This window comes from Etheostoma spectabile, chromosome 6 (genome assembly GCF_008692095.1).
Source record: "Etheostoma spectabile isolate EspeVRDwgs_2016 chromosome 6, UIUC_Espe_1.0, whole genome shotgun sequence".
NCBI classification, from domain to species: Eukaryota; Metazoa; Chordata; class Actinopteri; order Perciformes; family Percidae; genus Etheostoma; species Etheostoma spectabile.
In genome coordinates, this window is record NC_045738.1 from 29,242,763 (window position 1) to 29,255,304 (window position 12,542).

The 12,542-nt window shown below is 41.6% G+C and overlaps 1 protein-coding gene across 1 annotated transcript in view; it reads right to left on the reverse strand.

Moving 5' to 3' along the window:
* Positions 1-10,718: 10,718 nt before the first annotated feature.
* Positions 10,719-12,542, reverse strand: part of tmem74 (transmembrane protein 74) — a 2,132-nt gene continuing 308 nt past the window's right edge. Inside the window, exon 2 of the mRNA XM_032519537.1 lies at positions 10,719-11,941. Coding sequence (XP_032375428.1) covers positions 11,041-11,874 — 834 coding nt within the window. The 5' untranslated portion in view covers positions 11,875-11,941 and the 3' untranslated portion in view covers positions 10,719-11,040. The remainder of the gene's footprint in view (positions 11,942-12,542) is intronic.

Below are 12,542 nucleotides of genomic sequence, written 5' to 3' on the forward strand. Positions count from 1 at the left end.
AATTACAAAGTCAGCCTATTATCACCTTAAGAATATATCAAGGGTTAAAGGACTTATGTGTCAACAAGATTTGGAAAAACTGGTCCATGCTTTCATCTTCAGTAGACTTGACTACTGTAACGGGGTATTTACAGGCCTCTCTAAAGTATCAATCAGACAGCTGCAGCTGATTCAGAACCCTGCTGCTCGGGTCCTCACTAAGACCAAGAGACTGGATCACATCACTCCCGTTCTCAAGTCTTTACACTGGCTTCCTGTGCCTCAAAGAATTGATATCTAATACTTTCGCTACTTTATAAATTAATAAACGGTTTAGGGCCAAAATGCATTTCCTATCTGCTACTAAACTATGACCCACCCAGACCTCTCAGGTCATCTGGGACAGGTCTGCTTTCTGTCCCCAGAGTCAGAACCAAACAGGGGGAAGCGGCTTTCAGTTACTGTGCTCCTCATACCTGGAACAAACTCCCAGAAAACTGCAGATCTGCTGTAACTCTCCGTTCTTTTAAATCGAGTCTGAAGATTTTTTATTTTTTTTTATGTTGCCTTTCTTTAAATGGTTGTCCATTCCTTTAATGTTTAATTTCTTATACTGCACTGTAACTTTTATTCTTGTGTTTTATGTTTTTTTTATTTACTGTTTTTGTGTAAAGCACTTTGATTGCCCTGTTGCTGAAACGTGCTATACAAATAAGGCTGCCTTGCTTTGCCTTGCAAAGAAATGAAAAGTGGAAACGAGAAATGCAGGAGAGTCCAGAGACAGTGGCAACATGACTACAGTGTGGAGTTACACCCTATGATGCTCCGGCCATGACAGGTGAGTGGAATGGAATGAAATCCCTGGTGTACAGTAAAGTTAGGGAGTCTATGGAGGAGAGGCTGAGAAATTCCATTGTGTTAGTTTGCATCAGAAAGCTCTAGTGAAAACTGGTAATCTCATCCAATCATGAGCGGTTTTTGGAGGCATTCCTGTTGGAAAATGATACAGGGACACAGTCCACCACTTACGCTGGCAAGTGGAGTGGAGACAATTCTGAAGTGGTTTTAAAGTGACTCTAAAAGTCACAGTCTTGTTGAACTGAGAAACCTGGAGTGGTTGGCAAATCTTGCTTTTGTACAGCTTGCGGGTAAAAGACTGGTGTGAAATGTGTGAAGAAAGGCCAAAAACACAGACACACACATGATGGTGTAAATGTGTCATACTGCTCAGCATGCCTTTCTAGGGAGGGCACAATCACACTAGTCAAGAAGACAGACTCCTGTCATGCTCTGAAATGCAAGCCAAGCAATGATAACTGGCGTCTTCGCGGAGACTGTCAACAAGATTGTCAACGAGACGACCAACGACAAAATTAAGAAATTGAACTTGAGATTGTGGATGCTCCATTGAGCTTTAGAGCTGATGTGTGGCAGTTAGCCGTCCTCACTTCCCCCGTCTTTGTTTATGATCTCAACCCGGCCTGCAAGCACTTTTGGTCTGCAGTTTCGTGTTGGTATCCTTGTCCCATGTGTGTGTATATATATATATATACACTGCACATTCAAGTAAATCCCAGTATTTAAATTTGTGATTAGTCACAGCCCAATGTCATTAACTTTATTACATTGATTGACAGCATTTATATATATATATATATACATACTACCGTTCAAAAGTTTGGGGTCACCCAAACAATTTTGTGTTTTCCTGAAAAGTCACACTTATTCACCACCATACGTTGTGAAATGAATAGAAAATAGAGTCAAGACATTGACAAGGTTAGAAATAATGATTTGTATTTGAAATAAGATTTTTTTTACATCAAACTTTGCTTTCGTCAAAGAATCCTCCATTTGCAGCAATTACAGCATTGCAGACCTTTGGCATTCTAGCTGTTAATTTGTTGAGGTAATCTGGAGAAATTGCACCCCACGCTTCCAGAAGCAGCTCCCACAAGTTGGATTGGGTGGATGGGCACTTCTTGCGTACCATACGGTCAAGCTGCTCCCACAACAGCTCAATGGGGTTCAGATCTGGTGACTGCGCTGGCCACTCCATTACCGATAGAATACCAGCTGCCTGCTTCTGCTCTAAGTTCCTGCACAATTCTGAGGTGTGTTTAGGGTCATTGTCCTGTTGTAGGATGAAATTGGCTCCAATCAAAGGCTGTCACTGGGTATGGCATGGCGTTGCAAATGGGTGATGCCTTCCTATTCAGAATCCCTTTTACCCTGTAAAAATCTCCCACCTTACCAGCACCAAAGCAACCCCAGACCATCATATTACCTCCACCATGCTTAACAGATGGCGTCAGGCATTCTTCCAGCACTTTTCTTTGTTCTGCTTCTCACAAACGTTCTTCTTTGTGATCAAAACACCTCAAACTTGGATTCATCCGTCCACAACACTTTCTTCCAGTCTTCCTCTGTCCAATGTCTGTGTTCTTTTGCCCATCTTAATCTTTTCTTTTATTGGCCAGTCTCAGATATGACTTTTTCTTTGCCACTCTGCCCTGACCCAGAATCCCGCAGCCGCCTCTTCACTGTAGTGTTGACACGGGTGTTTTGCGGGTACTATTTAATGAAGATGCCTTTGGGGCCCTGTGAGGCGTCTGTTTTCAAACTAGAGACTCTAATGTACTTATCTTCTTGCTCTTTGTGCAACGCGCCTCCCACTTCTTTTTCTCTACTCTGGTTAGAGCCTGTTTGTGCGTCCTCTGAAGGGAGTGTACACACCGTTGTAGGAAATCTTCAATTTTCTAGCATGTCTCGCATGGATAGCCTTCATTTCTAAGGACAAGAATAGACTGTCGAGTTTCAGATGAAAGTTCTTCTTTTCTGGCCATTTTGAGCGTTTAATTGACCCCACAAATGTGATGCCCAGAAACTCAATCTGCTCAAAGGAAGGTCAGTTTTGTAGCTTCTGTAACGACCTACGTTTTCAGATGTGTGAACATGATTGAACAAGGGTTTTCTAATCATCAATTAGCCTTCTGAGCCAATGAGCAAACACACCATTAGAACACTGGAGTGATAGTTGCTGGAAATGGGCCTATACACCTATGGAGATATTGCACCAAAAACCGGACATTTGCAGCTAGAATAGTCATTTACCACATTAGCAATGTATAGAGTGTATTTCTTCAAAGTTAAGACTAGTTTAAAGTTATCTTCATTGAAAAGTACAGTGCTTTTCCTTCAAAATTAAGGACATTTCAATGTAACCCCAAACTTTTGAATGGTAGAATATATATATATACATGACTGTCATTAACCTTATTACATTGATTGACAGCATACTTATATATATATATATATAAAAATATGCTGTCAATCAATGACACAATCATAATTAATCACAAATTTAAATACTGGGATTTACTTGTGAACGTGCAGTGTTAAGTTGAGTATAAATAAAGTTGAGTATAAATAAATGCATGACAAAGTGGTTTAAAGAAGCCAATTATTTAGTTATATCATCTCAACCGTTAATATTTATTAAACAAGTGTTCAATAACTATAATCTTTTTTTGTTGAGGCATCCATATGACCTGCAGGCATATTTAAAAGTAACCATCAACTGTTACAAAGTAATGTCTCCTACAAACTCACAAAAAGCTGCAATGTAACAACTCAAGTGAATGTAACAATAAGAAGGCCTGTTTTAGAACTAGAATGCCATAATGTATGTGAAGAGACAGATGGTACAATCTCTACATTCTTGATTAGATAATCACTTCAAACAGGGTGATCTGTGCAACATGTCTCCCTGTCAACAGATGATAGAGCTGACCTCTTCTTCTATAGAATGTTGCCTGCCAAATAGAACAGTCTTTACATGGCACTGTTGAGTCAGGTGTAGCCAAGTACCTTTTTGCATTATGGGCCAGCTTGCCATATACACCTGCTGGTGTCGAACACGTCCAGTGGTCCCCAGTAAGTGCAATAAAAGTACCTGCTGCCAACTGCCTCATTTTGTAGCTTTTTCAACGTCGTACAGTTCAGCTATTCTCAAAACAATAGTTCCCCTCAAAGTTAGCTTGTATAATGGCTCGCCTGTGGCGATCTGAATGACGTCTTGAAGACACTAGTCCTGAACTATATTGATGGGCCTTCAGTCTGTAGCGACCCATTTAGCGATTGGACTAGTTATTAGCTTTGCTGTTGTTGTTTTCCTGGAAAATTTACCCCGGCTATACTCCGCCAGTGTTGTTTGATAAGCACAGCTTGTTGACCTGTCTCAGCTCTAGCATCTTTGCTAACATCAGCAAAAAATTGTTTTCACCCGAAGATGGTACTTCAAACTGGTTGTGCTTCAGAAGAAGGACGGTTCATAACTGAAATAAGTGCACAGAACTTTGGTTTTATCAAAACCTTCATCTGGAAGTTTTTTATTACAAAACATTTCGTTCCTCTATCTTCATTCACTCGTGTTTTTCCGCGGCACATGTAGAACGCAAAGCGTACCCATCCAAGCTGCGATAACGGGAAGAAGTTGGGGTCAAAGTTGATAAAATGCTTACTTTTAGTTTTTTTTTTTTTTTAATTGCATGCATTGACGGGCTTTGAAGAGAAGCCACTGCCAGGATAACGTAGAAACACTTCTTACAAATACAAAAGTGTGTACATTTATTAATTACCAACAGACATTTATTTTTTCAAATCATCATTTCTCAATCATATGTTTCTTTTAATATTGTGATACAATATTGTATAATGAACTTTTTATATTGATGTTATCGTACCGTGAGTTTTGGTATATTTACATCCGTATGTCTTTCCATTGTGTACTGCTGGTCGCATGTTGTAGGAGGACATCAATAGGCTGATTTCTTGGCTCACTGATGACTTTCTGGGGGCCACGCTCTCGCCCACTTACAGTATTTACTGCAGCAAACTAGCAAGCAATCATTATTTACTGTAATTAGAGGTAAATGCATAGGCATAATGGGGGAAACAAGCTACACGGGAGGCCATGCATGACGAATAACTGCATTAGCAATTTGATACAAATTAAATTAATGGAGCCCAGCAAGACTGCGTGATTTACAACAGAAGGGACGGAACAGTGAGGTGGTCAAGAGGTGAAACAAGATTGTGATTTGTTTGTGCAATATGTCTACATTACCCCAGTCTGCTAAGCTGAACAGGCATTCAACTCACAAAAAATATGAGTGTAATGTTATTGTGAAAGCAGCCACTGTGTAACCACATCGCTGCCAGGGGCATGGCCTCTCATCCCAAACAGTCCATTTTAAAATCCACTGTAGTGGATGATCAGAGAGGCTGAGAGAGACACAGAGAGAGCTAGAGACATGCAACCTGTATTGCCTTACTGCGGCGGTTGAGTGGTTTTACTGTAAGATTGATCCAACCAATCACCTCATTTCCTCTCTCGTCTACCATAGGAGCCAAAGCGCTGATAGATTACCCGTCTGAGACAGTGAACTTAAGGTGCCAAGTACAATACAGGAAATTGTTCTGCAGACGTTCCCGTGTCTGGTTATGGCAGGCCTGATTGCCGGCATCAGCGAAGTTAACCAGTTAGCGGGTGATGAAGCAATTCTGAGGCCTGTTTCGGTGTCAACCATGCAGAACTCGGCTGACCAGGGACGTAAATCAATTTGACATGGAAGAATAGGGTTTTGTTCAATCTTACGATGCAGAATAGGACACTGCTGACCCAACCAGGGTTTCAAAATAGTATGGCACAAAAGAATGGAGAGGACAAGATGAGGAGGGGGGCATCTACAGTACAGTAATGATAAACTGAGTTGAAGAAAACACACATAAAGGCAGAATACACTATTTATGTCTTATAATGTCATGTAGAAATGAAACCCTGGGAAAGGGCTCGGATTAACAAGGATGTTCTTGCCGGCAAGATGTAAGTGCATTCTGAGAAGCCTTGTGAACTACATTTGCAATACAATGAGCTTTCCAAAAATCCAATATGCACATTGACTAAAAATATCCTGTCTGAGCAGGGCAGTGGAGGGAGCAACCAAGAATGAAGTCATATCCCTGTGGAGTTTGACTTTAGTCTCCCCCTCCAAAGCAATCCATTTTTGGCCTCACTCTCCACTGATAGATGGAGGGCAAGTTCACCACAGATATGAATATATCTGAATTAAAGAAAGTCTGAGTGCACACACACCACACAGTTGCATGCACACTGCACACTATTAAAGGAATGTTTCAACATTTATGCTTATTCGCTCCTTGCTAAGAGTTAGATGAGAATATGCCAGAAATGAAGCTACAGCCATTTGATTAAAATAGATATCCTGAATGTTACTTAACCCTCATGTTGTCCTCGGGTCAAATTGGCCTTTTATTATATCAATGTTCTTTTTTAATTACCCAAAATAACATGATTGATTCCACACAACGCTCTTTGGAAAGTAAAAATCTCTACTTTCATTCAGTTTGGGTAGTCTTATTAAATTTTTTTTCCAGTTTCCAGTTTCCAGTTTTTTTACAATTTTTAGTCTGTGATCATCCATCAACATACAGTACATTCCTTCAATTTTAATCTAATTCCTAATTTCTGATTTTCTAACTCAAACATGAGGTGTAATTTCCTATAAATGAGGTTTATTGAACATAAAGTTAAAAAATAACTGTGAAACTAAATAAGTTTTTTAACTTATTAAGTTAAAAAAAAGTGACAAAAATGGGACAAAAAGGCACAAAAAAGTTTAAAACATTGATAAAAAAAGCCTCAACGAAAGTGTTGATTTTCAATTTTGACAGGAAGACAACACAAGGGTTAATATAGAAACACACAGCACTCTCCTGAATAATGTAACTACATTTATATCATGGCCACCGGGTAAAATAATATCAACGTCTTTTTTTGAGAAATCATATTTTGTCCATCCTTTTGGCATCTTAACACTACAATACTGTTCCTGAATACATGCCAACCATCATAGTTGCCGATCACATCCTAAATTGACCCAGAATTTAAAAGGGAATTGTCCAAAGCTGCAAGATGTATTGTCAAATCATTTTTAGAGACAGTAATCTTTAGCTTTCTACTGCTGTTGGCGGCACTGCACATTATGAAATTTTAAGCTCAGTGATTGGATGTTTGTTGTCAAAATGAACCTTGGAATTTGTAGTTTGTATTAGATATTTTTGAACACAGCTCTTAATCTTTTATTCTGATGAATAACCAGGGAGGTTTCATGCTTATCCGAGCCCTAGAAGTGCTCAAACAATGAGTCAAGTAACGTTTTGTATAGGGACTTTTACTTCTGGGACCAGGGGAACCCAAAATAGCCTCTCTTATAGCACTAGCACTAATTTTAAACTTTTGTATTTTATTGGGAAGCATCTTTTGTGATAGCAGCACACTTATGGTGGCGAGTAGTTTTGAATAGCCGACAATCCGTGTAAGGAGGTTGGTTGGAGTGGTGGATGGGTTAACCATCACAGGACTTTCACCCCAGAGACCGGGGATCGTGTCCCGCACATGGCAGTTCCTTTCCTTTGTCCCGTTGTTGTCTCCTGCGTGTGACGGTTCCTTTCCCTGCTGTTCTTTTCCTAACCACAACCGTCCCGTTGTTGTAGAGCGTCCCGTGTGTGGCGGTCCGTCCCGCTGTTGTGTGGCGTTTAATTTCCCCGTTGTTGCGTCCCCCAGAGACCGCGGATCGAGTCCAGGCAGCTGTTGTTCATGAACAAGAAAGTCGTGTCCCTGTTAACGAATCAACAGATCAAAATAACGTGACCATTTCACAAAGTGCCGTGAGGCCGGGTTGGTTTTCCTGTGTTTATGCTAAGCTGTAGCATCATATTAAACAGACAGAGACATGACACTCATAGGGATCTTTTTATCTAACATTCATCAAGAAAATAATAAATAGGCACATTTCCCAAAACTATTACCTTTAACTCCTGCTTCATACACGGAGTATTATCTACAATATTCCTCCTGTTCTGCCTGTCTCCATTTTCCAAATTACCAGGATGGAAAATCCTATTTCGAACATTCCCACACATATTTTATCTGACGTTGTTGGGGACAGCACTCAGCAGCACTTTATACCCAAGGTGACATGGAACACCTACACAACGTCATGTGAATACTCACATACTGGCGCACACACAGAGTATTGGCATTGATAAGACGGAGGAGTGTAATAACACCTTTGGGAAATAAGCTGATGGCAGCAGCTTAGCTGCTCCTCTGCCTTACCTGAAGGGGTCGACTTACAGATGAACCAAACAAATATCAATAAGGGTGATTTAGCTGTGCACTGCTAAAGGATAAAGAGCTTATGCATGAGACCTCTGGAAATACACTTGAGCTTGGCATGTAAAATGCTGTCGCTTCAAGCAAATCCCTTATTAAATCCCCCAAACACATTTAGTTGGCGGTGTGAGGGGAAGCCTGGTGTTGGCTGTGGGGTATGGTGCCAACCATGGAGGAAGACGGAAAGAGAGGAGGGGGATTGCATGTTTGAAAACCTACAGTGTGGTGCATTACATGCTGCAGTGAGTCTGTTTAACATGTGCAACATTAGTGGCTTCCCTCAGGCACTTATGATCCTCTGTGTGTCACAACAGTGACATTCTCACGGATGAAGCCACCTCTGAATATGATTCTGACACTGAAGGGAAAGCACCGATGCACTGCATCTGTAACACAGCCGTTATGCTGGAGTTTGAATTAATTGCTCAATATTATCATACAGCTTTTTTATTTGGCAATAGTAGCATTGTTATTGGCTGCACTTTAAGTGTTGTACAAGTTTAATTTTACATGAATACATTGGTGAGAGGGAAAGTAAAAGGAAGCGGTTAGAAATGAGGGTCCAGCACTTGGGCGTAGCACCTTGCTTCCATGGCCAAAAACACCAGGAAAGCTCGCTAAATAAATGAAATATTACTTTAACATCTGTAATACTGCTTGTTGATTTACAGCCTCTGTGAAGAGAACGGAACAACATCGCCTAATATGGATCATTAATTTTTATTACCTTTCCTGGAAATCTCTTCATTTGGCATTTTATTGACATTTCAGGACGTAATGGCTGTTTTTCATAGATGCACACACGCTCGTCTGCTCTGTGGGCACAGTCGCAGACACAGCAGATGAAAAGCTTGCACAAAAAAAGCAAACTTGAATTACTTCATTGCTGCGACCAATGATCTTTGAATGCTAATGCTGGCTGAATACCTCTTTAGACTCCAGCGATCCAGTCTTTTCTGACTGGCACTTAGAATGCATGTGCTGCGACATGAATGACAACAGCACAACGGTGTAGCCTCGAGCTGTTTACCATAGAGTAATCAGCCTACGCATCTCATTAATAGAGGCTGACTCATGCTGTTTGGAATAAGCCTTCCAAATAGGGTCTCATAGCCTGAGAACTGAAAGAACAAGAAAGCAAGGTAACAGTGACACAAAGAATCATTAGCACTTAGTCTTGTGGAATGCAATGTTGGGCTGTGTTTATGAATATATGCAAATATGAAGTATTTCTAGTGGTTCATGCATGATTTATGAGCCTTACAGGGTAGCTAACACAAAGAAAGATGTGTTACTTTTACTTTGAATTCCTTTATTCTTTTCCTCCTCAAAAAAGCATTAATAACTGCCCAGGAGAAGAATAAGAAGGATGTTGCTTTCACATGGACTTAACAAAGACAGAAAAATCTTCCTCCACCAAGAAAGAAAAATTGGTTTCTGACTTGTCTGGACACTGGGGCGTTCACATCTTCACCAAATGATAAACCTCTTTTGCTAAGCTTTTTGTGTCATCATCGGCAATGTTTTAGTCAGCAAATTACCACGATAACATCAAGCATAACCTTTTGAAAAGAACTACACCTCACTTTGGAAAATGTAATTAGCTCTTTGAAGTGGTGAAGACTTTGGAAGAGGTTTTGGAAGTAGGGCAACTCTTTCATGTGTGATTAGGCATTCTTAAGTCCATCCTCACGTAGAGAGAAATCGAGAATGAGAGCACACAGGTAAGGAAAGGCTCACCAACCTTGAAATGTCACAGGCACTTGGCTGCGGTCATCCACTACCCTTTCAACACTATGGCTTTATTTTCCATTGGAAAAAAAGCCAAGTAAAACTGTAAATCACCATCGATTAAAAAAAAAAATGAAAATGTCCTACTTATCTGTGAAATAAGCATGTGACCCGTTTGAATTTTCACCCCTCAAAATCAAGAATCGATAAGAACCGGAAATTGAAAGGAAGAATTGGAATCAGAATAGTAATCAAAAGGTTGAGGAGAGTGGTGAAACACTGCAGGAGAAAGGAAAGTCTCCTGTGGGAGAGAGAAGGTGAAGGACGACGGAGGAGAAGAAGGGCAGCGAGGATGGAGTCAGTGCAGAGGACGGCGAACAGCGTGTCTTAGCGCTGTCCAATGCAGTCAAATGGCTAACTACAATCAAACCGACATGGAGCTTTGGCTCGGGTGCACAAAGCCGGGCTTACCTCAGCAATGCACCAGAGTGACTGTCACTGGATATTACCATGTGGACCACTGAGCTGATTCCCCTACATCACAGTGGACAAGGACAGACTCACATCCCCCTCCCTTACTCCCACTCTCCTGCCCTGCGCACACGCATTTTCCTTACTTCTTGAAATGTGTCGGTGCACAATTTCACCATTGGAGACGTTCACATTAAATATGAATAGGCTTAATAATAAATGGGAGCTCTCAGAGATAGCATCCCGGATACAAAAATATATGATCCAGTCCAGTGTGTGACACAAAAAGGCTCTTCTTCTCTTGGGTCACTTTTATGGTTCGGTTCCATTATAAATCATTTGGGAACTATTTGATACCACATAATGTTTTTCGAGCATTTCCTCAATTTGCTTTTGAGTGCTTTTCTTGTCCTTTCTGTTTGCCATGTGGATATAGGCCTGCAATACAGCATTCAAGCTATGTGTACAGCATTAGACAAATGTGCTTCAGACTCACACTTTGAATGTATGAATACAGTTTTAGGCTACCATATGTTAGTAAGGGTGTGAATGGCATTAATTCCTTTTATACACAAATTGTTTGTACACAGAGTAGCATTTTAAGCCAAAGTGTCCTCCATTTCCTCCTCCACGGACAGGTGCGCTGAAGAGTGGCTGGGACTGGATCTAGTTTTCAGGCTGATGGAGCCATACAGTTTGGCTGAACGCTTGGAATAAGCAATGACCTTCCTCCTGTACATCTCCCCCTTCCACATGGAGATCATCAGCAGCGTGGAGAGCACCACGCCGCCCAGCGTGAGCAAGCACAGTCCTGCTATGACGCACCGATCCAGGTGGGCGCCTATCCGGGCGCTCTCCATCTCCAGCCTCTCCATCTCCCTCGCCGACACGCTGTCTCGGTCCACCACCACATCCCGAGGCACGGCGTAGGAGATTATCACCAAGGAGATCCCGGTCACCAAGAACGTGACAGCACTGATAAAGCCGTAGTCAATAGAAGTCCCGGGGCCCTCCCCGAAAGACAGATCGTCCTCGGACATAAAGGAAAACTCTGGTAAAGTCTCGGAGCAAGGCTCGCCGTTGCGTACGGGTCTGTGAGTACTTTTACAACTAGTCTCCGGGCTGGCCAGTCGCAGGTTGACATTCTCATCAATATACGTGAAAGATGTCTCTAATTCTTCGTCGCAACAAACCCGGACTTTCTCCTCGCCGAGGTGACAGAGTTTAACCTCTGCGCCTCCCTTGCGCGGCGCCGTCCTTGGTGCTGAATGACACCGGCCATGGCAGCTGCGGGCCGGGTTACAGCCGCCCTCCCCTGGGTGCGCTCCTCCTGTTGATCCACCCGACTTGCGGACATGCAGCGTGCTGGAGACCTGGTCAAGGACTTTGGGAGAATCGGGCAGTTTGCCTCTTTCATCAGCGGTAGAATCCATCCGTGTTTCACCACCCGCTGGTTAACTCTGAGCCTTCCTCCCACGATGTTTTCACTCCACAGCATCCCTAATAAGAAGACACATAACAGATCTAAGTTACGTGGCGCATCTTAATCAGATTGCCCTCATTGTAAAGCATGGAACTTTACAGGCTATCCTCAACACGTGTGCGTAATTTGGAACAATGCGCAATATGCGCATACATTTATACAGCTAGGATATACTAAAATTAACAATGCTTTAAAGTTGATTAGATCGTTTAAGAAAATCCAGTGGACCCTTGTTGAAAGGCGCTTATAGTTGCAGTGATTAGCCAAATGCCTCAGTATCCAATTAGGAAAACAATCCACGTATTACCGAGATCACGCTATATTTATTTCTGTTTTAAAACGGACACAGCCTATAGAATAGAAAGCAAAACTGTACTAAAACTAAATCATACATCCAATTTATAAGGCTACACAACAATTCTTGGTCTACTTCCAAATCATACATCATTCCACACTACAGCTAGTTTTAATACAACATTATCCAATCGCATGGTAGGCCGTGTCAAAAATACTCCTCCACACTTTATTTGAATTCAGCAGAAGACGTGAGGTGCTCCTCTGCATAAGGGTTGGACCAGTCATGCACAACGCGTTTTTTTTTTTTTTATCTTTTTCTAA